The following is a 24,091-nucleotide window of genomic DNA, read 5'->3' on the forward strand; positions in this document are numbered from 1 at the left end:
GAGCTGCAACGTGTATCTATATCTATCCTTCTATCCATCCATTATCCAAACCACTTGATCTTCACTCGGGTCGCGGGGGGTGCTGGAGCCTATCCCAGCTGTCTTTGGGCAGTAGGCGGGGGACACCCTGAATTAGTTGCCAGCCAAACGCAGGGCACAAAGAGATGAACAACCATCCACGCCCACCCACACTCACACCTAGAGACAATTTAGAGTAGGGGTGCCCATTAGGTAGATCCTGATCTACTGGTAGATCTAAGACAGGTCCCAAGTAGATCCGAGGAGTGTCGAGAAGAAAAAAAAAACAACCATTTGTGTGTCTTTGTACATGTTAGTAATATATTTTTTGTGTTAATATACACTGCACACTAATCAGTCTCATTTTCACAAAAAAATATTTAAAAAATAAAATAAAGCAGGTAAATCTTAAATTTGTGTGTGTGTGTGCGTGCGCGTGCCGGTAAGGGTAGATCCCGTGAGGTTAGTTGATCAAAAAGTAGATCTTCGATCCAAAAAGTTTAGGCACCCCTGATTTAGAGTGTCCAATCAGCCTGCCATACATGTTTTTGGAATGTGGTAGGAAACCGGAGCACCCGGAGAAAACCCACGCGGGCCCGTCAATTTGAGCTATATTAGCCTACTATCAAAATCTTTTTCCGTTTTCAAACATTTTTATAAAGCTCTAGGGAGCCACTAGATGTCGCTGAAGAGCTGCGTGTTGCCGACCTCCGATCTAACACATTCCAAAAAAGCAATTTACCAACTTATAGTTGATTTGTAGAGTTTTGTTGTACTTTTGGAACTGTTTTTGAGCACAGCAAGTGATTCACAGTTTTTCGGGACAGTTATGAAATTATTCCACAAATGAACACCTCTTGCAGAAACACGCCTTTGCTTAATGTTTTTCCTTATTTTGGATTTTTTGTAAAGGCTGGTATCCGTTAAGTTATAGCAATGCTCTCTAATTTCAAACAGCTTCTGAGTATTGTGGCAGAGTAGGTTATTCTGTACTTTGTCTATTAATTGTACAATTTTTAATTAAAGTCATGAAATTTCATCGTTTTTAATTTGATAAATAGTGGATTTGTCGGTTCAGTATACTGTATATACAGTATATATTTACATAGACAAATAATTCGAATTGCTCTTTTTTTGTACCGTATTTTCACGACTATAAGGCGCCATTAAAAGTCTTAAATTTTCTCCAAAATGGACAGGACGCCTTATGGTGCGGAGCGTCCTTTGTATGCTCTGAGTTCCAAAATCTGACTGACAGCCGACACGCTGTTTATATAGAGAAAAGGCGGAAGTGACTGTGGCCAGGCATGCGGGAAAGAAGTCGGCCAATCAGGGAAGGGTAGGCGTGTATATATACATATATGGAGAGGGAGAGAGAGAGAGAGAGAGGACAGGCAAGCTGGGGAGCAGTCCGCCAATGGTGAAGGGTGGGCGTGTAAGTGGACGCTAAAGGGACGCCCGAAGCAGGTACCAACACCTGTATAGAGTGTGGCAATGTGCATTGTTGCAAAACAACTCCGGTTTTGGTTTCTAAGAACCCCTGAAAATAAATTCGACAAAGAGACACGCCTACGAAGCTCAGTTCAAACTTAAAGCCACCGGTTATGCTTTTGGCATGCGTGCCCATCTCACAGCAGCGGTGAAAAACCAAGTCAAGCAAATGAACTCTGAGCTTGCCGTTAATCCCGGAGGCTTGACTAAAAAACTCCAACCGCTGGACATCGGCATCAACCGGGCGTTCAAAGTAAAGTTGCGAACGGCATGGGAACAATGGATGATCGATGGCAAACACAACTTTACAAAGAGTGAGAGGCAGCGCTGGGCGAGTTACGCCACAATACACAACAACGAGCAGAGAACGGGAACGCAGCGTTTTTGATGGATTACAGTACTTGCAGAATTGTTCAATTCTTTCTACACACACACGCGCTGCCACCATGTTTCGCTCTGTTCTTTACTTTCAAATGTGGGAAAGCTTCACACGAGAGAAATGTTGACTTTGCTGTTGCTGCTCCTTCTTTCCGCTCGGCAATGCGTAGCAACTCACACTAGCATGTGATGCGTTCAATGACAACTGGGATGTGCAGTCCTATGCTTCTGATACAGAGGATGAGGACTTTGATGGATTTCTGGGTGATGATTGATCAAAAAACGTGAGAACATTGTACGATGGCTAAATAAAATGCACCCGAACTCAGTTCTGCTTTCATTGCCTTTTTAAAAAACGTGTTTTTAGCTTGTATCTGTATGTCTTGGCATGCTACCGTATGCTTCAAGCTAACGTGTTAGCGTGCGCGCATGCATGCCGTATGTTTAAGCTGGCGTATGTTTTACCACTGTAAAACTGCGCCCATTGGTACAGTGCGGTCTGTCTAAAATACAGAAATGTCACCCATTAATGAGACTGCGCCCAACCGTACGGTGCGTCGAATAGTCGTGAAAATACGGTAATTTGAAAACGGGGAGTATTTGTTTTCTCAACATTTCCCCATATTTCTACACAGTAGTAGGTCAGTTATGGTATTAATAATGAACAATATCACGTGTGTAATGACTTCTTCAGCACATCCTTGGTTTTTCACAGGATCTCTACACTGAAAAAAGTTTTGTTGGACTAAACTAAAAAAAAAGTATAGTAATACAGTAAAAAATTTGTTTTTCTCAAATTATATTCACCGTTTGCTTCAAAGCATTATTTTGAATATAATATAAATCAAACGTATTTTCCCAAAGCAAAATATGTTACATCCAAAATCCTACATACTTTGGAAAACTGATTTGATTCCTGTAATTCTGTGAGTCAATTTTATTACTTTACCCCTAATTCAATTTCTTTAGACCTTTTTAATTATACCTTGATCAATAGATTTTCTTTGGCCACAAACCAAGACATTACTTAATGAAGGTCGGTATAATCATGCAGACAGAATCGCTAACTTAATTGGCCTTCACGATGACTCTGGCCAGAAACCTCTTTTTAGGCAGCGTCTTCTTAAAAATCACCATCGGTGGCAGCTTCTGTCTATTACCATGTCAACAGAACACAAAAGCTTCTCGTGCCCCGTTGTGCGTATCGCAACTGTGATTGTCCCTTTCTTCTCTACAGTGCGGTTCACTAAGAAGTAAGTGCCACCTCATCCATGTTGGTGATTTGGTTGGGCTGGTTGTGTCTGGTGGCAATCTTTTTCCTGCAGTAGGAGTGGAACATGGCCATCTTTTCCTTGTAATTCGCCGGATGTTGCTGCGCCACTGTAGTCCCTGCCCCGATGGATAGATGGTGCCTTTTCATAAAACGAAAGCACCAAGACGGACATCTTTTGTTCGATTTTCATTTTTTTCTGTGGAGACGCTTCTCCTGGCTGTTCTTTGATTCTGAATTAATTTCTGGAGTTGGTCATCCAAGTTTCATTTGCCATCATAAACGTGAGGACCATCAAAATCAGCATGACTCTTCTGAGCAAAACAGCATGTCGCCACAGTAATAGTGTTGAACAAAATAAAAATAGTTGCTGTTATTTTATATTTTCAAACTTTTTTAGAAAAAGCACTGCTAGTTTCAAAACAAACTGATAGAATCTCTAGGAGTTGTTCTTTAAAATGTGACGTATATAAAAGCCAAAATGGGTCCAAATTTGAAAGAAATTCAAAATGGTGGATTTCCTGTCAGGTCAAGCATATGGCTCCAAGAGACTTTTTTGTTTGTTTGTAGATCCTGTTGAAACATAGAACCGGGGCTGGTCCATTTAAACTTTCTAGGGGCACTACTGAGCGATTTTGTAGAAAGAAAAAAAAGCACACAATTTACCGTATTTTCCGGACTATAAGCCGTTATTTTTTTTCCCCCAAACATTGAACCTTGCGGCTTTGAATGTGACGCAGTTTATTCATGGATTTACTGGTGACAATTAAGCCATCAAAAGATTTTTTTATAGTATTGATATTTTTTAAGTATGTAATCAATATACATATTCCTTTGCTTCCAAAAATGGATGTTTGGGTCGGTATGGAGATGTTTTACAGTCACAGAGGCACAATTGCATCACATCACACTGCGTCAAAACCATTGTCTGCTTCCTGAAAATAAACCTACTTTGCAACAGTTCGGCAATTAGGTTCATCATCTCTTTGGGAGAAGGCAAGGCACTAGCTCCTGATCCAGACTTCTGAATCTTTGCTCGGCTTTTCTTTCCCATGGTGTTGGATGGACAGCAGCACTAGGGAGGTGAAAAATCGGTTTTATTATCAGTATTTTAGGATACTACTATCAATGCAATTGACTTCAAATACCAACAGCAAGCTTATCAACATTGTGACATTTTTATGTTGTGTCAAAAATCGAAGTGGTGGAACAACTTGTGGAATAGGAGACACTTCCAACAAGAAATACAAACATGCTCAAAAATTGTATACGTATTTCTTTGATAGATTTGACATGCATCTGTGCTACTTATCAGCACATGCGCTTTAAGTCACACAAGAAAAAAGGAGGCTCAATTTTTCCAAACTACCGAGTTGGATCAAGACTTGGTATTGGCAGAAACTTAAAACTAAAGACTCAGGTGCCAAAAAGCGTGATTGCGACATCCCAACTTAAAACACGACAATGCAAAGCAGAGCAAATTACGCCCCAAGAGAATTTTTGTGGGTCTTGTCCTGTTCGACAAGTCTTCAATTTTTGTAAATCTTTAAACATACAACCAGTTCTTTAAAACTTTCTCAGAGCCACTACTTAAATTTTTGTAAAAAATAAAAATAAATAAATGTTAAAAAAGGAAAATAAACTACAGTGAAATTCCTCTACAACGAAATCATGTTCGCAGCAAGACATTTTTCACAACAGGGGTTTTTTCACTGTAGCAAATTTGATCTCAGATGTAAACGCACACACACACACACACACACACACACACACACACACACAAACGGATGTGTACACGCAAACACAAATGTATGTGTACTCTTTATTTTTATTCCAATAGTGCATAAGTATGAGCATAAACTTATTTGACACTTATTTTGTGTAGAAAGAAAAAAATTGCGAAATTTACGATCAGCATTCACTTTCACTGACATCAATTTCTTGGATAATGTCTTTCAGTGGCAGAATGCCGGTCTGTCTAGAAGGGGAGCTCAATTTCGGCCTACATTAAAAAATGTGTCCGTTTATTTATATGTGAATTCTACTCTCCGTTCCTTTTCAAAATAAAAGACAAGGTTGCCTTCACCATAAGATCGGTGATTGGTTCATTTCGCTGTCAATCAAAAAGAGACAGTTCATCCAATCATCATACAATACAATACAATACATGCAGAAAAGCTGAGCTTCCTGGCCAGCCGATAAACGCCCACTGTCCATAGACTCACAGAGACGCTGAGCGTCCAATGGGCGGGACAAAACCAGCATTTTATCCAATGACTCATCTCGTTTCAATGCATTGGGACAATCTACACTGAACTCTCGAGACGCCCAGCGTCCGCGTGGTCGACGCTCAGCGTCCACACAGTTTAAAGCACAGTGAAGCTGTGGGAATGAATGAGAAGAGAGCTTTGACCTTAGACAGCTGGCCAAAATAAAACCTTTCCTCTCACATGAACACTTTGAGACAGTAATCAATGCCTTTGTCACATCCCGGCTCGATTACTGTAATGCCCTGTACTTTGGAGTCAGCCAGTCCTCCATTAAGCGCCTTCAGCTGGTCCAGAATGCCGCGGCTCGCCTCTTAACTGGTACTCGTAAGAGGGAGCATATAACTCCTACTCTGGCATCCCTTCATTGGCTCCCCATTCATTTTAGAGTTATTTTCAAGATCCTCCTCTTTGTTTTCAAATCTCTGAATAATCTCGCGCCACCTTACCTCTCTGAGCTCATCCGCCCCTACACACCTGACCGGTGCCTCAGTTCTGCGGACCAGTCTTTGTTAGAAGTACCAAGAACTAAACTGAGGCTCAGAGGGGATCAAGCCTTTTTTGTTGCTGGTCCCTCTGTCTGGAATGACCTCCCACTGAACATTCGGCAAGCCTCCTCGCTGCCCATCTTTAAAGCCCTCCTCAAAACCCAATTGTATTCTTTGGCGTTCGACTCAGCATGATTTTACTGCTTGGTGCTTTCTACCGCCTTTATTACCATTTCGTCTTACTGTTTATTGCGTATGTTAAATCGCTCCATGTACAGCACTTTGTATGCAGCGATGGCTGTTTGAAAGTGCTCTATAAATACTGTTGACTTGACTTAACTTGTTGAGAGTCGCGTCGTAACCAGTAATAAGACGCTGATTCCGAACAAAAGTTGAGCCCGTTGTACCACATATTTAGTCAATGACATGTCCACACAATTGTACATACACACATATTTGATCACTTATTTTTTTACATTTTAGGGGAAGCCGAGCTTCCCTTGCAGTCTGAGAGCAATCGCCTTTGATGTCTTTTGTTTTGCTTCCTCCATCTTTCATTTTGATATCTTTTACCCTCTCTTCCAGCATCAGAGCTCTTCTTGTCTCTTGTCTCCACTCCGGCATCCCTTCACTGGCTCCCCATTCATTTTAGAGTTATTTTCAAGATCCTCCTCTTTGTTTTCAAATCTCTGAATAATCTCGCGCCACCTTACCTCTCTGAGCTCATCCACACCTACAGACCTGCCCGGCGCCTCAGGTCTGTGGACCAGTCTTTGTTAGAAGTACCAAGAACTAAACTGAGGCTCAGAGGGGATCGAGCCTTTTCTGTTGCTGGTCCCTCTCTCTGGAATGACCTCCCACTGAACATTCGGCAAGCCTCCTCGCTGCCCATCTTTAAAGCCCTCCTCAAAACTCACTTGTATTCTTTGCCGTTCGACTCAGCATTACTTAGATTTGTTCTTGATTTTACTGCTTGGTGCTTTCCACCGCCTTTATTACGATTCGTCTTACTGTTTATTGTGTATGTTAAATCGCTCCATGTACAGCACTTTGTATGCAGCGATGGCTGTTCGAAAGTGCTCTATAAATACTGTTGACTTGACTTGACTTAGCTGATTGACATCCAAAGGTCCGGTTTGTAGCCATTTTAGCAATGTAACTTTCTTGCTGCGTCTGAAACTAACAATACCAAATACTTCCTGGACTACTGCGCATGTGTGTAAACCTGTTTGGTGGGTGCTCTTGCTGTTTCCGAACAAAGCAGTAGAGGTCGCTGTTGGAATAGACTTTGTTGTAGTGAATCTCGTAGCGAGGCAAGAGCAGAGAAAAAGATTTCGTATAACACAACAGGGTTTTTTTTTCGTTGTATGGGAGGCAGGAGAGTGGGAATGGTGTTAATGCATGAATATTTTTTTCACACGAGGGGGTATTTTCGCCCATGTAGGTGTCGTTCTGGAGGCGTTTTACTCTAAATAATCATTTTACCAGGCTTGAACTGTTTGGCAAATTTAATGTTTTGACAAATGTGAAGATAAAAATCTGTGTCATTTTTCTTTTCAAACAGCGTGGCTACAAATTCGCCGAAATAAAAGTTGTTGCTTTTCGTTGTCGTCGTGAATATCCAAAGAAAACCCCCCAAGGGTTTCAAGACTGTCTGAAAAAGATCACGGAGTTCTTCAAATGTGACCTCAATAAAAGGTTGAAAATGGGGCTGAATTCGTAAGAAAATTCAAATTGGTGGCTATTGTCATGCGCTGGTAAATATAATATAGAATTTTAATAGATCTAGTTGAAACAAAAAAAAACAGTGCTGCTTTGTTTAAAAAAAAATTAAAAAATCAAACAATAAACAAATAAAATATTTGCCAGGCCTGATGTATGTGGAGTTTCATGTTTATTTATCCATTTTTAGACCCTCAAACATAGCATTGTTTTCTCATCGAACTGCACATTACCAAAACAACAGTGTTTTGCAAAAAGTCAAACACTCTTCCAACCAAATATGGTAGATGTAGTTAACCCTGCGTGCTACACACGTCTGCTAATTTTCGTGGGCCTATGTCAAATGTTTCGGGATTCCCCCCCCTCCCACCCACTCAAGGCGCTACAGAGCCATTTTAATTTCAACGATAATGCTGATTTTAAAATATTACCATATTTTCCGCACGATAAGGCGCACCTAAAAGTCTTTGATTTTCTTAAAAGCTCACAGTATCATTACGGTATTATATCGACTCCAAAATGGTTCCTGACTGCTTGCTGACTGACATGCTTACATAGTTATAACTTGCTGTTGGTTCAGTGAACTGTGTCGCTGATTTATTAAATATGTTTTTGTTGCGGCTCGGAAAAAGGAGAGCTGTGGAATTGTATTTTTAAAACAGTCTCAACAAATGCAAGTACGTCTTTGTCCGTCTCCGTGTCTTCTCTTCTTCAGTTCGACTCGAGAGGTGTTCAAGACCGCTTCCGAAAAACGTAAATGAACGATCACTTAAATGAAACTACAAAATTTGAAAATAATACATCAAAACTGAAAAGCAAGCAAGGACATCACAAAATAAATTCTATACCCCGCTTCAAAAAATACAGGTATTTTGTGATTTCATCATTTGTGAATACACAACAAAGGAATAAATAACTACTACTGACATCTGATCATTCTGTTGGAGCTATGCTCAAGGAAATGCCAATGCGTTTTTCAGAGGCGGTCATGAACGCCTCTCGAGTTGAACGCAAGAAAAGGCACAGAGAAAGACGCACCTGTATTTGTTGAAAAAAGGAGAGCTGTGGTTTTACTTTTTTTTTTATTAATGGTTTTCAGTCTCAACAAATACAGTTACTGTACGTCTTTGTCCATCTTCGTGACTTTTCTTCTTCCGTTCCATCCTAGAGGCGTTCATGGCCACCTCCGAAAAACTTTAATTAATGATTACTTAATGAAACCACGAAGAAAATTAAGCGAGGAAATCACAAAATAAATTCTGTAGGGGCGGATATAGAATTTATTTTGTGATTTCCTCGCTTGATTTTCTGTTTTGATAAATTATTTACAATTTCGTAGTTTCATTTAAGTACAGTAATAGTTAATTTACGTTTTTTAGAGGCGGTCATGAACGCCTCTCAAGTTGAACGGACGCCTCTCGAGTTGAATGGAAGGAGCGTAGCACCATCTAGTGGAAGCATTGTAGATTGCGACTTATAATACGAAGCGTCCGATGTATGAAAAAAATGTACAAAATAGCCATTCATTGCTCCAATCCAGTGTGTCTTTTAGTGCGGAAAATACGGTAATAAAAAACAAAAAAACATACATAAGTCGCACTGGAGTATAAATCGCATTTTGGGGGGAAATTGATGTGATAAAATCCAACACCAAGAACAGACATGTCATCTTTGAAGGCAAATAAAAATAAAACAACAGGCTGAATAAGAGTACGATATGCTAACGTTACATGACGCATAAACAATGAACTCAGAATGTGCCCGGTATGTTCACGTTATATATTAAAGAGTTATTCAGATAACTGTAGCACAATGATCATGCTAACAAGTTCAGCAAATCATCAGTGTCACTACAAATCACTAAATCCAATGAAATATTCATCCTCTGTATCACTTTTAAGCAACTCTTGCCAACTTCTGAGGTAGAAGAGACGGTGCTTCCTCTTCTACTTCACTGACGTCAGACTCATCGTAATTTTGTCAACATGGAAAGCATGAAGGCCTAGAGCCCCCTCTTGCGATTTAATGTGAAAATAACATGTCAAATGATAGAATGTGTTCATTATTTCACACATAAGTCGATCCAGAGTATAAGTAGCACCCCCGGCCAAACTATGAAAAAAACTGTGACTTATAGTCCGGAAAATACGGTTTTGCTTCTTCAGCTTGCTGATGAGCTGATCATTTAAATTGGGTGTTTTAGCAGGGAAACATGGAAAACAGGCAGGACATATTGAGGACTAAGTTTGGACATACCTGACATAAATACTCTTCCGTATAATTAAAGGAAATCTGGTTAACCCGCTTGGGGGGGTGAATCAAAAATTCTAACATATATTTCCCCCCTGCAGTAGGTAGCGCCACCAATCTGATAAGTTTGTAGATGTCTTCAGGACTATATTTAACAAATGTTGACAAGATACAATCTTGTGGGTCAAGTTGTAGCAGCTTTTATAGTAAAGGCGAAGCAAAATTTTAAAGTAAATTAAAAATGGCAAACCTCCGGTCAGGTTCAGTGTATGGCTCCAAGAGACATTTCTGCAGATCTTGCACAGTCACATACACAAACATATATACAGCTAGGTGAAACATTCAACTGGGAGAGTTTTATTAAAAGCTTCTAGGGCAGTGTGTCCAAAGTCTGGCCCGGGGGCCAAATGCACCCTGCGATCAAACTTTTACCGGCCCGCGGCCTCTGTCATAAAATCAATACAATGCAGCCCGCCAGTACTGTTGAGCACAGTATAAAATAAATTTGTACAAAAAAACTATTTTACATTTCACCAGAAGATGGCAGGAGCCTTTTGGCCGCACCCTGGCCACCGTGACACTTGGCCTTGCGTGACCGTTTTAGCCCAGCCCATTTCTGACATGGCGACCAAAAAAACGTAAAGTTGACTGTGAGGGCCCCCGCTTCCAGGACAGGTGGAAATTGGAGTAATTTTTTCACCAAAATCCGAAACAAATGTCTGCCGAAGTTGCCAAGAGACTGAGGCTGTTTTCAAGGAAGTCAATATCAAGAGGCACTACCAGACCAAAGATGCCAACTACAACAAGCTAACTGGAAACCGACGTGGTGAAAAAGTGAAGCAACTGGAAGCTATTTTAACGGCACAACAGCGCTTTTTCATAAGAGCCCGCGAGTCAAATGAAAATGCTACGAAAGCAAGCTACAAGGTGGCGACGCTGATTGCCAAGCACTGCAAACCTTTCACCGAGGGCGAAAGGTTTGCTAATGACTGTGTAATGATAATGGTCGAGAACATTTGTCCCGCGAAGAAGCAAGAGTTTACCAATATTTGCCTGGCTGTGGTACGGCGAATTGAAGACGTTTCATTAGATATTAAGAGATAATTAGAAGCAAAAGGAACTGAGCTTGACTTTAGGGGTGTTCACAAGGCAAGATTTGGTCCGGTGCTGCGCAGAAACTGCCGTGTGAACGCAAGTGGGGCTGCACCAACGCTATGCCGGTGCTGACACGCTCAGCGGCTTTGTACATGTGAACGCTCCACACAATTTGCTGCGGTGCAAAATATATCGCAACAAAATGCATCGTTGCAGCGCCGGAGCAAATGTGTGCCGTGTGAACACCCCTTTTTTTTCCGTTAGCCTGTGATGAAAGCACGGATGCTGGACAACGACATGAACGTGAGTGAAGAGCTTCTGGACCTCCAGAGTCTGAAGGACCAAACAAGAGTAACATATTTATTTTTTTCTGTATGTTCGATCGTAGATCACATGAAACTACAGTAGAATAAAGTCACTGGGATTATTACGGACAGCGCAACTGCTATGACTGGCGAGTTGATTATCAACCCTTGTCTGTAACAAAGTCAGCGAAGAAGGAGGCAGAGCTATTAAACTCCACTGTATTTATTCACCAAGAAGTTCTCTGTGCTAAACATATGAGATATGATAATGTTATAAAACGGGTGATAAAAGCGATTAATTATATTCTTCCAAAGCGCTGTGCCACCGCCAGTTTCAGCAGTTACTTCTTGACATCCAGGCTGAATACGGAGATGTTTTGTATCATAATGACGTAAGATGGCTCAGTCCGGGGTCTGCACTGCAGCGTTTCTATGCTCTTAGGGAGGAAATTGAACAATTCATGACAAAAAAGGGACAACTGATGCCACGACTTTCTGATCCCGTTTGGCTAGCTGATTTGGGATTTTTAGTGAATGCGCTGAACACAAGCCTTCAAGGGCAAAATGCACTGGTAACCCAACTGTACACACATCAAGGCATTTCGGACTAAGCTACTACTTTTCCAAAGACACCTATCACCGGAGCATCCCAGTACTACACATTTCCCATTTCTGCGGGAAATTATGACCAGTCTCCCACAGAAAAATACATTCATCATCCGAGCCGCTTGATCCTCACTAGGGTCGCGGGGGGTGCTGGAGCCAATCCCAACTGTCTTCGGGCAGTAGGCGGGGGACACCCTGAATCGGTTGCCAGCCAATCACAGGGCGCACACAGAAACGAACAACCATCCACGCTCACACTCACACCTAGGGACAATTTAGAGTGTTCAATCAGCCTGCCACGCATGATTTTGGGAGGTAACCGGAGCACCCGGAGAAAACCCACAGAGCCCCAGAGAACATGCAAACTCTACACAGGGAGGCTGGAGCTGGAATCGAACCCGGTACCTCCGCACTGTGAAGCCGAAGTGCTAACCACTGGACTACCGGGCCGCCCCAGAAAAATACAGTGCCGTTCAAAATTATAGCAGTGCAATGTGACTAACCAGAATATCCCTGGTTTTTAGTATATTTTTTATTGTTACATGCCAGACAAGTGACCAGTAGGTGCAGTAGATTCTCAGAAAACAAACAGGACCCAGCATTCATAATAGGAACGCTCCGAAGGCTGTGCAATTGGGCAAATAGTTCAAAGGGGGTGTGTTCAAAAAAATAGCGTCTGCTGTTGACTGTACAAACTCAAAACTATTGTGTATTTCCAAAAAAAAGGTAGGATTTAGCAATCCTAATATTTAGTTGCATGACCACGGTTTTATATAACTGCTTCACATCTGTGGGGCATAGAGTCGACCAACTTGTGGCAACTTTCAGTTGTTAATTCACTCCATGATTGCTTAACAACATTCCACAATTCATTTACATTTCTTGGTTTTGCTTCACAAACAGCATTTTTGATATCACCCCACAAGTTCTCGATTGGATTGAGATCTGGGGATTGGGCTGGCCACTCCATAACATTAATTTCATTGGTTTAGAACCAAGACTTTGCTCGTCTACTGGTGTTTGGGGTCATTGTCTTGTTGAAACACCTATTTCAAGGGCATGTCCTCTTCAGCATAAGGCCACAAAACCTCTTCAAGTATCTTGACATACACAAACTGATCAATGATCCCTGGTATGCGATAAATGGGCCCAACACCAGAGTAGGAGAAACATGCCCAGACCATGATACTTGCACCACCATGCTTCATTGTCTTCAATGTGTACTGAGGTTTTAATTCAGAGTTTGGGGGTCGTCTCACAAACGGTCTGTGGCCCCTGGACCCAAAAAGGACAATTTTACTTGCATCAGTCCACAAAATGTTCCTCTGTTTTTCTTGAGGCCAGTTGATTGTTCTTTGGCGAATTATAACCTCTTCTTTACATGCCTTTTTTGTAACAGAGGGTCTTTGCGTGATTCTTGAAAATAAATTTGCTTCACACAGACGTCTTCTGTCACAGCACTTGCAGGTAACTGCAAAACTGTGTTGATCATCCTGGAGCTGATCATTGGCTGAGCCTTTGCCATTCTGGTCCATTTTAATAGTTGTCTTCCGTTTTCTTCCACGTGTCTGTGGTTTTTCTACCCATTTTAAGGCATTGGAGATCATTTTAGCTGAACAGCCAACAATTTTTTGCACCTCTTTATAGGTTCTTCCCTCTCCAATAAACTTTTTAATCACAGAACGCCATTCTTCGGAGCAGTGTCTTGAACGACCCATTTTCCTCAAATGCATGTTCAACCTGTGCTGGCTTCATCATCCTCAAATCACCTGATTCACACCTGATAACAACTTTTTTGGGGGGGGGTTTCTTCCCCAAAATTGATGAACTTAGAGATTGAATGCTATTTTTTTAACACACCTCTTTGAACTATTTGCCCAATTGCACAGCTTTTGTTCAGAAAACAGCTTGTTTTCTGAGAATCTACTGCACCAACTGGTAATTTGTCTGGCATGTAAAATAAGAAATATACTAAAAACCAGGGATGTTCTGGTTAGTCACATAACATTGCTATTATTTTGGACAGCACTGTATAAGTGCGCAAATGGCAAAGTAAACAGCAGACATCTCCTCTCTGGCTGAGGAGTTTCAACAGCGCTTTCAGGACTTTGCAGCTATTGAAAAGGAGATCACACTTTCCTCTCCTTTCTCCGTGGACCCTGATGACGCTCCAGACCACCTGCAGCTGGAGCTCATTGAGCTGCAGTGTGACGGCAAGTGTCGTCGGCACCAACAGCTCCCTCTTGTCGACTTCTACCACCAGCTGGATGAAGGCAGGTTCCAAGCAATGCGAGCATTTGCTAAGAAAATGGTGAGCTTGTTTGGCTCCACATACTTGTGCGAGAAGACATTCTCCGTTATGAACATTTAACAAGAGCCGCGTGAGGACGAGACTAAGTGACTCTCACCTGCGTGTCGCCTTGCACATCAAAACCACTGTTCTTGAGCCAGACCTGGACTACATACTGCAGTCGAGATCCCAGTGTCATCCCTTCACATGAGTGCAGGCTAGATGTTTATAAATTCCTGAGTTGAGCACATTATTAAATCTCAGTTAATTGTTTTTTTGTGATGCTAAAAACCACAGTTTTGAGTATGCAGTGATCACTGTGTTGAATTTATTTTACAGTGAGCATTTAATATTCAATAATATGTAATTCTGCAAATTAACTTGTATGTCTGTAATCTCCCCAAGTGTTTTTTTTTTCATTTTTTTGTGGTCTGCGATTTTGTTTGGAAAAAATAAAGTCTGCCATTTGCAATAAATATATACAGTATATAACCATCATCAAATAGTTTATTTGTATTTAATCTTAATGGTTCAGAGAATATCGGGCTGAATAGTCGGCCCTCGCATATTTTCACTTAACCAAATCTGGCCCTCTTTGCAAAGAGTTTGGACACCCCTGTTCTAGGGGCACTAATGAGACATTTTTTTAATTGCACATGAAACTAATAAAATATTGATGCTTGAGCCAGCCCTGATGTGTGTGCAAAGGTTTCTTGGGTTTTTGTGCATGTTTAGACCCGAACTTCATGTTCTCACTGCAACAGTGTTACACAAAAATTCACAAACTGTGTGGCTACATCATGAAGGCCGAAACACTCTTCCAAGCAAATATGAGCTGAATCTTGAAGCCAAATAAATCAAGGCTCCACTGGAAGACATCACACGTAAATCACGCTGATAAGCCACTGGAAAAGTTTTGCACTGCAAAACAGACTCAGCCATCAATCCTGATAAAAAAAAGGGGGGTTGGGGGTTGTTTTATATATGATGCTCCTGAGTTAATGTTGCCGAAATGAATTTGTTATTTGATATTTAATTTTTGTTTTCAGAATCCCATGGTGCAATTTGTTGGTAATTTTTTTACAGCTTAAACAAGGATTTTTTTTCAGGCAAATTGCTGCACTTAAAATCTTTTTTGTTGTAGACTAAATAATATTCTTTGCTGTAAATCAAACTATATTTTTTTCTTTTGTTTCATGTTAATAAGGATACAATGCCACGCATAGTAACAATTTTATAGACAAATGATATTTATAGTGGCAACAGAGAGTGGGGGGCATGAAATGTGGCGTACTGGTCGAAAATAGTGGTTCTTATTCTTGTTCGAGGTACCGAACTCAACCAATTCATATGCACATTCACCGAACCCTTCATTACTGAAAAATAAAAATCTGATTCAAAAAATGTTCTTCAGTTTTGCCGGTGTGAGACTACAGTTGCTCAACTTGGCATGGCAAATCATGCAGATAGGAAGCTGAGTCCATGTGGTACATATTCGACCGACCACTTTAGTTTTTATTTCTCGATATAGTTAGCATGTATTAAAACTGTTTTGTTTTTTTTAATCACACGACATACTATCACGACAGTCACACATTGACTACTGAGCGTACTAAATTTCCCGCAGCACTGATTGGACAACCAATGTCATGTGATCATCTGCAGCCAGGGATGGCCTAGCGTGCGTGTCATAACTAATTGACATGTTGAGTCGGGTGCGTCTGTAGCGACGCCACTCGAGCGAAGCGTGATTCAGCAGTCAATAGTCCGCTGCTCTCTGCTGTGCGTGCGTCAGCGGGACATGTACGCACGGGCGCGTCTTTTGGCTTCAACCAATCAGCGTCGACGCAACGGACGATACACAAAAAAGAGCTTTGATCTATGACACCAGCTAAGCTAGCCTAGCCAAGACAACAGCTAAGTTAGTAGAGACGACACAACGCTCAATGTCGGACAGACGCTCTCATTGGTACTGTGTTTTTTTTTTCTTTTTTCCACCGGGGTTTAGCCAATGTGTTTAGAAAGAGACCAGAATCTCTTTGTCTTAAACTCCATGGCAGAGGCTCCGTCAAACCCGTGAGACTGATTCACCAAACCCCTGTGGTTCGATCTAACCCAGGTTAAGAACCACTGCTCTAGAACAGCGGCCCGGTAATCCAGTGGTTAGCACGTCGGCTTCACAGTGCAGAGGTATCGGGTTCGATTCCAGCTCCGGCCTCCCTGTGTGGAGTTTGCATGTTCTCCCTGGGCCTGCGTGGGTTTTCTCCGGGTGCTCCGGTTTTCTTCCACTTTCCAAAAACATGCGTGGCAGGCTGATTGAACACTCTAAATTGTCCCTAGGTGTGAGTGTGAGTGCGAATGTTTGTTCGTTTGTGTGTGCCCTGCGATTGGCTGGCAACCGATTCAGGGTGTCCCCCGCCTACTGTCCGGAGACAGCTGGGATAGGCTCCAGCACCCCCCGCGACCCTAGTGAGGATCAAGCGGCTCGGAAGATGAATGAATGAATGAATGCTCTAGAACAAGGGTGCAAAAGTATGACCCCTGCAATTGTGCAAAAATGGGCCAGATTTAGACTTTAGAAAATGCATAAATCACTTTCTGTTGAGCTTAAACTTTGGCTGCAATGGTTTTTGTATGTCTTATGCCATTAGTTAGAGTTACAGTATTTGCATGTTCTTCACTTGCCTGCGTGGGATTTCTGTGGGTATTCCGATTTCCACGCACATTCCAAAAACATGCACGGTAGGTTAACTGATTACATTAAACTACCCGAATGGTTGTTTGTCTATGTGTGCCCTGCGATTGACTGGCAACCAGTTCAGGGTTTACCCCGACTACTGCCCGAAGACAGGTGCTCCAGTACGCCCGCAACCGTCACGAGGATAAGTGTATTAGATAATGGAGTAAAAGGATGGATATTAAACTAACCCTAACCACGCTGTGGTCGCTGATCCCTAATAATTACTCGTAAGAGGGAGCACATAACTCCTACTCTGGCATCCCTTCACTGGCTCCCCATACATTTTAGAGTTATTTTCAAGATCCTCTTATTTGTTTTCAAATCTCTAAATGACCTCGCGCCACCTTACCTCTCTGAGCTCATCCGCCCCGACACACCTGCCCGGCGCCTCAGGTCTGTGGACCAGACTTTGTTAGAAGTACCAAGAACTAAACTGAGGCTCATAGGGGATTGAGCCCAAAAAAAATAATAATAATTTGCAGTGTGAACATAGCCTTTGAATGTTGCAGAAAATATTTTCCCGGTACACTCGTTTTGACGTGTTGTTCTTGGGTGACCAACTGTCCTACGTAGCACATGCTCTTACAGCGTTTGAAGCTCAATCCACGCATCCCGGAAATTGAGGCCGTGTCCCACAAAATCAATGCTTGCTACAGTACCAAACTCGGTCACGATATCACCCCAAGCCCGAGGCAACCAAATTAATATTTAACAGTTGGCGCACAGCGCTGTAGCCACACCGACCCCTCAGTTGAACAGTTGACTGTCGTAAGAGGTTACTGTCAACAACTTTTTGTTGTTGTCGTGATACCGCACACACGTGCTGAAAAGGTAGACAAGTCAGACACCCTTCTACATGAGTGTGCACTTTTATGAAGTCGAATATGGAGAAAGAAACTTAATTTAGTGAGCCACTGACTAAAAAGATGTGCGTACAGGAAACATTCGGAAAGTCAGTATTTGTGGGTAACGGGCCGAGGGGGGTACTCAAAAGGTTTTTTCTAACAGTTGCAAAACGTAGTTTTCAATCGGACATGGATAGGAATGTGATGTCAAACGACACACGGTCATTGAGACGCGGTGCACTGATTCTCAATGGGTGTGTCATGGCCCATTTTTGTGCCTTGAGAGAACATCAAATGCGCCGTGGGAAATTATCAAAAATCAATTATTTGGATGAAAAATGTATTTTGTAATAATAGCTTTTTTAAAATTTACCTATGCCAACCACCTACTGTAAAACAATCATAAAATGCTCTTCCCCTGGACAGCAAAGTGACATAGTTAACCTGTGCAGCCTTTTTTTGTGAATCATTTTGCTCAGTGGTGTGCCGTGAGATTTTTTTCCAATTTGAAATATGCACTCAATAAAGGTTAAGAAACACGAGAGTCGTGAACCCTAGTTTCACTTTTTATAATAAGCTCATTCATTCATTCATTCATCTTCCGTACCGCTTGATCCTCACTAGGGTCGCGGGGGGTGCTGGAGCCTATCCCAGCTGTCTCCGGGCAGTAGGCGGGGGACACCCTGAATTGGTTGCCAGCCAATCACAGGGCACACAGAGACAAACAACCATCCACGCTCACACTCGCACCTAGGGACAATTTAGAGTGTTCAATCAGCCTGCCACGCATGTTTTTGGAATGTGGGAGGAAACCGGAGCACCCGGAGAAAACCCACGCGGGCCCGGGGAGAACATGCAAACTCCACACAGGGAGGCCGGAGCTGGAATCGAACCCAGTACCTCTGCACTGTGAAGCCGACGTGCTAACCACTGGACTATAAGCTATTTAATTTAATATATATTTCCTTCTTGGCCCCTCTTCACGAGCATACACCAGTGCATGTTTAGGAGAATATGGCACTGTTAATATACCACATAAATATACCATGATGCTGTGTAGTGTCCCGCATTGTCTCCCAGAAACAACCTCCTTGTGTCTTTGGGCTTACTAGCAGGTGGTCATGCTCCTTGTCCCGTGTGGGAATAAATTAGTTGAAAGCAATGCAATCAGACAAATAAAGAGCGGCTAATCTTATCTTCCATGTTTAACAAAATGGCAAAGGAGTTAATTACAATATTGCTTCAAACAATGCACACTGTAGTTTTACATCAATTCTTATTCCATTTACATGTACTTGTCAAGTTATCATCTTTGATTTTGGTGCACTGGTAGTGCCAGTTATGAACTTTAATTTGTTATAAACAAGATCGCCCCCAGGTCAAGTTACTTGAAGTCATCTGAAATGGGAGTACACTTAAACACCGGATTAATTTTTGGCACCAGGCACGCGGGTGGGTGTGCCTTTTATATATATATATATATATATATATATATACACACACACACACACACACACACACACACACACACACACACACACACACACACACACGCACACATACATACATACACACACTGGAGTGGGTAAAGTGACCGCACCGAAGGGGTAGATTTGTGAAACGGGTTCAAGTACCACTTTCACCATCCACGTTTTACTGTTTATTATAATCACAATATTTACATTTTGTTTGTTACCGATTCGGAGTAGAAAACGAATCGTTGTGTTTCACGTATTTATTTAAAAAGCGAACACTCACACAAGTGAACAATTTCGTTGAAGCTTTGTGATTAATTTGCTGAAGGATAAGATCACTGGACAAACATTGTCCCAACAGTAACGGGTAATGGGAGAGCCAGTTAATCGAGAAGCCAGTTGAACGGTGACTCCGCAGCAAAACAAGAAACCTTATATCGTATGTCAGCCGGGACCGTGTCCAGAGATCCGTGACGTCACGGGAAGCCCGTCTACAGTATATTGCATGGCAATACGATTATGGTTAACACTCGCTGTCGGCGAGAAGAGAATGCAAAAAGAGAACGGTGGCGCAGTTCATTCACCAATACCTTCTACCTTTGGAACTATTCTCAAGCTAGCAGTTAGCTTCTTCCATTGCCAAGTTATGAGAGGCAGCGAGGTTACACGGTATTCGAATAAACACATTATAAGATTCGCTCATAACTGAACTGCGCGGAGGAACGTGGACAGTTTTGTTTCTGGAAGGCATACCTTGAACGTGGCGGGTGTGTCGTTCCTTCTCCAACTTTGTTTTATTTTTCCTTTTGCTTCTTCCTCTTCTGTAAGGCCTAATCTGTGCATTACTGCCATCTACAGGACCGGGGTGTGGCTCGGTCAGCGATACAATTTTTTTTAAATAACTTTTTGAACATTGAAAATACACTCACAGAGGATAATATGAATTTGGTCACAACATGTAAAGTCAAATACGTATACAAAACAAATAAGCCAATTAACAAAAGGAATTCGTAAGTAAAAACTCAAAATGTTTGCATTTAAAAAAGACAGTGGAGCGTAATTAAGTGATAAAAAATCAATAGATTTTTAGCATTGTCTACATATTCTCCTCGCATAATTGTTTTCATTTTCCTAAGGCATAAGAAAAACATTTTAAATCCTGACACGGAAGGCTTAATAGTTCTCCACTTGGCACAATGTATGTGTAATTTACCCATCAACAAAATGATAATGAAATAAAAATAATAATAATACGTGGAGAAAATTACATGACATAATTAAAATTGTGGAACATTATTAATTTTGAATGACAATCAATTTTCATAAACTTTAGGCAGAAGGAGCAGTTCTCTACCTCAAATATATTTTATTTTCTGAGATTCTACTACAAAATAGATCATTTTAAATGTGTTTGTTCACTGGCTCCCCATTCATTTTAGAGTTATTTTCAAGATCCTCCTCTTTGTTTTCAAATCTCTGAATAATCTCGCGCCATCTTACCTCTCTCAGGTCTGTGGACTAGTCTTTGTTAGAAGTACCAAGAACTAAACTGAGGCTCGGAGGGGATCGAGCCTTTTCTGTTGCTGGTCCCCCTCTCTGGAATGACCTTCCACTGAACATTCGGCAAGCCTCCTCGCTGCCCATCTTCAAAGCCCTCCTCAAAACTCACTTGCATTCTTTGGCATTCGACTCAGCATGACTTAGATTTGTTCTTGAGTTTACTCTTTGGTGCTTTCTACCGCCTTTATTACCGATTTGTCTTACTGTTTATTGTGCATGTTAAATTGCTCCATGTACAGCACTTTGTATGCGGCGATGGCTGTTTGAAAGAAGTCAAGTCAAGTCAAGTCAACAGTATTTATAGAGCTCTATAAATACTGTTGACTTGACTTTAGGCAAAAGTCTACAGTTTATAAATGCTTTATTTATAGTGACTTAGAATATTTACCAAACTGTCCCCCTTCCATAATTCTGAAATATTCTGGCTGTATAGGCCTTACCAATCAACTTCATTCATTCATTCATCTTCCTAACCGCTTGATCCTCACGAGGGTCGCGGGGGGTGCTGGAGCCTATCCCAGCTGTCTCCGGGCAGTAGGCGGGGGACACCCTGAATCGGTTGCCAGCCAATCGCAGGGCACACAGAGACGAACAACCATTCGCACTCACACTCACACCTAGGGACAACTTAGAGTGTTCAATCAGCCTGCCATGCATATTTTTGGAATGTGGGAGGAAACCGGAGCACCCGGAGAAAACCCACGCAGGCCCGGGGAGAACATGCAAACTCCACACAGGGAGGCCGGAGCTGGAATCGAACCCGGTACCTCTGCACTGTGAAGCCGACGTGCTAACCACTGGACTACCGGGCCGCCCACCAATCAACTTTTCATCACATTTTCCATCAGACAAAATAGATTCTTCCATCAATAATCTTGGTAATACCCTTGAAGCAAGAAAATAAAAACAAATGGATGAAGGGCAAATGGATTACAGTACATTAATATTTTGTTATACTCTTTTTGCGAACAATTGACATTTTTGGTCCCTTGGCTGTACATCAACTCAATTACAGATATTACGGCCTTCTCAAACCAAATGTTTTTAAAGACCGATTTTCTATTTATTATAATGACTCCATTGTTCCATAAAATTGACTTATGAAAAGAACGTTTGTGGGTACATCATTTTCCTGAAAAAAAAAAATATTTGTTTCTGAAAATTAGACATTTTAATGGCCATTCTGTGAACGTCAAAATCACATTTCGGGATTAAATCAAAACCTCCAAATCCTCTTAACCGGAGACCTCAAAATGTGTTAGCACATGGGGTTGGGCTGCGACAGACAAGATTTGATTCAACTCACTCTAAATGTACCAATCATGGATTGAAATTCTGGAGTTTTAATACCACCAGTGTTATATTGCTGAACAAGCTGGAATCTTTTGAAATAATACATATTCGTCCTCCACAACAACTGGAAAATAAGTGTTAGATTTATTAATATTTCCAGAGGATAGATAGACAGAGGACAACAGGGGTGAATCAGTTTACAAATGACTTCCCCTTTTGATGGTGTAATTCTGCCAAAAAGAGTAGTCTCAACTTAACCAGTGACTAAGTGACTTTTTCATGTCTAGTAGACAGTGAGCAATATTTATGTCTTGTCTTCTAATGACATTTTGTGATGGTGTTAATCCTGGTATTGTTTTTTTGCCCTAGAAATGTTTTTGCTGATGTAATTTTTCTAATTTTGAACTTAAACCACACTGATTTCATCAAAGATGACAGTTTAACATTGTGAGTTTGACCCTTTTTTGTTGTTTCAGAACTCCTCATTTTCAAGAGGTTTAAAATTAAATGTCCAATTAGGGATATAAATTTGCTGAAATAAGGTGGCCTGGTGGTCGACTCGTTAGCACGTCGTGCTCCGAGTGCAGAGGTTTCCAGCCTTCCTCTGTGGAGTTTGTATGTTCTCTTCGTGCCTGCGTGGGTTTCCTCTGGGTACTCCGGTTCCTCTCACATTCCAAAAGCATGCATTGCAGGCTGATTGAACACTCCAAATTGTCCCTCGGTGTGAGTGTGAGTGCGGATGGTTGTTTGTCTGTGTGTGCCCTGCGACTGGCTGGCAATTGGTTCAGGGTGTCCACCGCCTACTGCCAAAAGGCAGCTGGGATAGGCTCCAGCACGCCCCACAATCCTTGTGAGGATTAAGCGGATATCGGAAGATGGCTGGATGGATGAATATCCTGAAATACACCAAACCGAAATGATATTAATGTTGAGCAATCATCAGTCAAGGGAGACAGTAAAATTTCACATTTATAGACATTATTAATTAAACTAAAAGAGATTAACCAGTAATCTCACCTGGAATGCTGTCCATTACTGGCAGAGTTGTACCAGGTATACCGGTACTTTCAAAGACGGCTATTTTTAATGATTATTATTTTAATATTATCCATCAATCCATCTATTTTCTAATCCGCGAATCCTTGCAAGGGTCGCGGGCATGCTGGAGCCTATCCCAGCTGTCTTCGGGCAGTAGGCGGGGGGCACCCCGAACTGGTTGCCAGCCAATCGTAGGGAAAAGAAGAGGCAAACAACCATTCGCACTCACACCGAGGGACAATTTAGAATGTTCCACTAACCTTCCATGCATGCTTTTGTAATGTGGGAAGAAACTGGAGTACCCAAAGAAAAGCCACACAAGTACAGGGAGAATATACAAAGTCCTCACAGGAAGGCCAGAGCCAGAATCGAAACCTGCGCCTCTGCACTGTAAGGCCAACGCTCTCACCAGTCGCCCACCGGACGCCCGATCCTTAAGATGATTAATACTCTTTAACTTTATTTGGAAAAAAGCCCTCATCTGAAAAAGACTGTTGTTAGAATTCTCATGAAAATGGTGGGACTTCTTACTTTGAATGATACTTTCAAGATAAATTGGATAAAACAAGTCTATCAAAACCTCACTTCAATCTGGAATATTATTCCTCTCCATATATTAACAAAACTAGGCGGTAGGGGTGTGCAAAAAATCGATTCACTCATCTTTTGGGATTTTATGTGCCAACATTCAATAAATCGTTGTCAAAGTTCAGAATCAATTTTCATAAATCAGAAGTGAACCTACGACTTTTTTGCAGCAGATGGCAGCGCAGAGGCAATTTTATTGTGAGTCAGCAGGCTTTAGGATTCGGCAGGCACACTTTGTCATCTGAATGAGAAGGTGCAAAACAAATACAAAAACATGTTGCACGGTGAAAATGCTGCGGCATCTTCTCGACCACTGACGGCACTGACCAGGAACATGCTATCCCACTGGCATTTTGCTGAAAAAATGTCAAA

At 41.7% G+C, this 24,091-nt stretch overlaps 1 protein-coding gene across 1 annotated transcript in view; it reads right to left on the minus strand.

The window, feature by feature from the left end:
* Positions 1-20,110, minus strand: part of setd3 (SET domain containing 3, actin histidine methyltransferase) — a 71,495-nt gene extending 51,385 nt beyond the window's left edge. Inside the window, exons 1-2 of the mRNA XM_052085759.1 lie at positions 19,994-20,110; positions 4,109-4,232 (exon numbers count right to left, since the gene is read on the minus strand). Of these exons, the coding sequence (XP_051941719.1) occupies positions 4,109-4,232; positions 19,994-20,092 (223 nt within the window). The 5' untranslated portion in view covers positions 20,093-20,110. The remainder of the gene's footprint in view (positions 1-4,108; positions 4,233-19,993) is intronic.
* Between the last annotated feature and the right edge of the window lie 3,981 nt (positions 20,111-24,091).

Source organism: Hippocampus zosterae, chromosome 14 (assembly GCF_025434085.1).
Source record: "Hippocampus zosterae strain Florida chromosome 14, ASM2543408v3, whole genome shotgun sequence".
NCBI classification, from domain to species: Eukaryota; Metazoa; Chordata; class Actinopteri; order Syngnathiformes; family Syngnathidae; genus Hippocampus; species Hippocampus zosterae.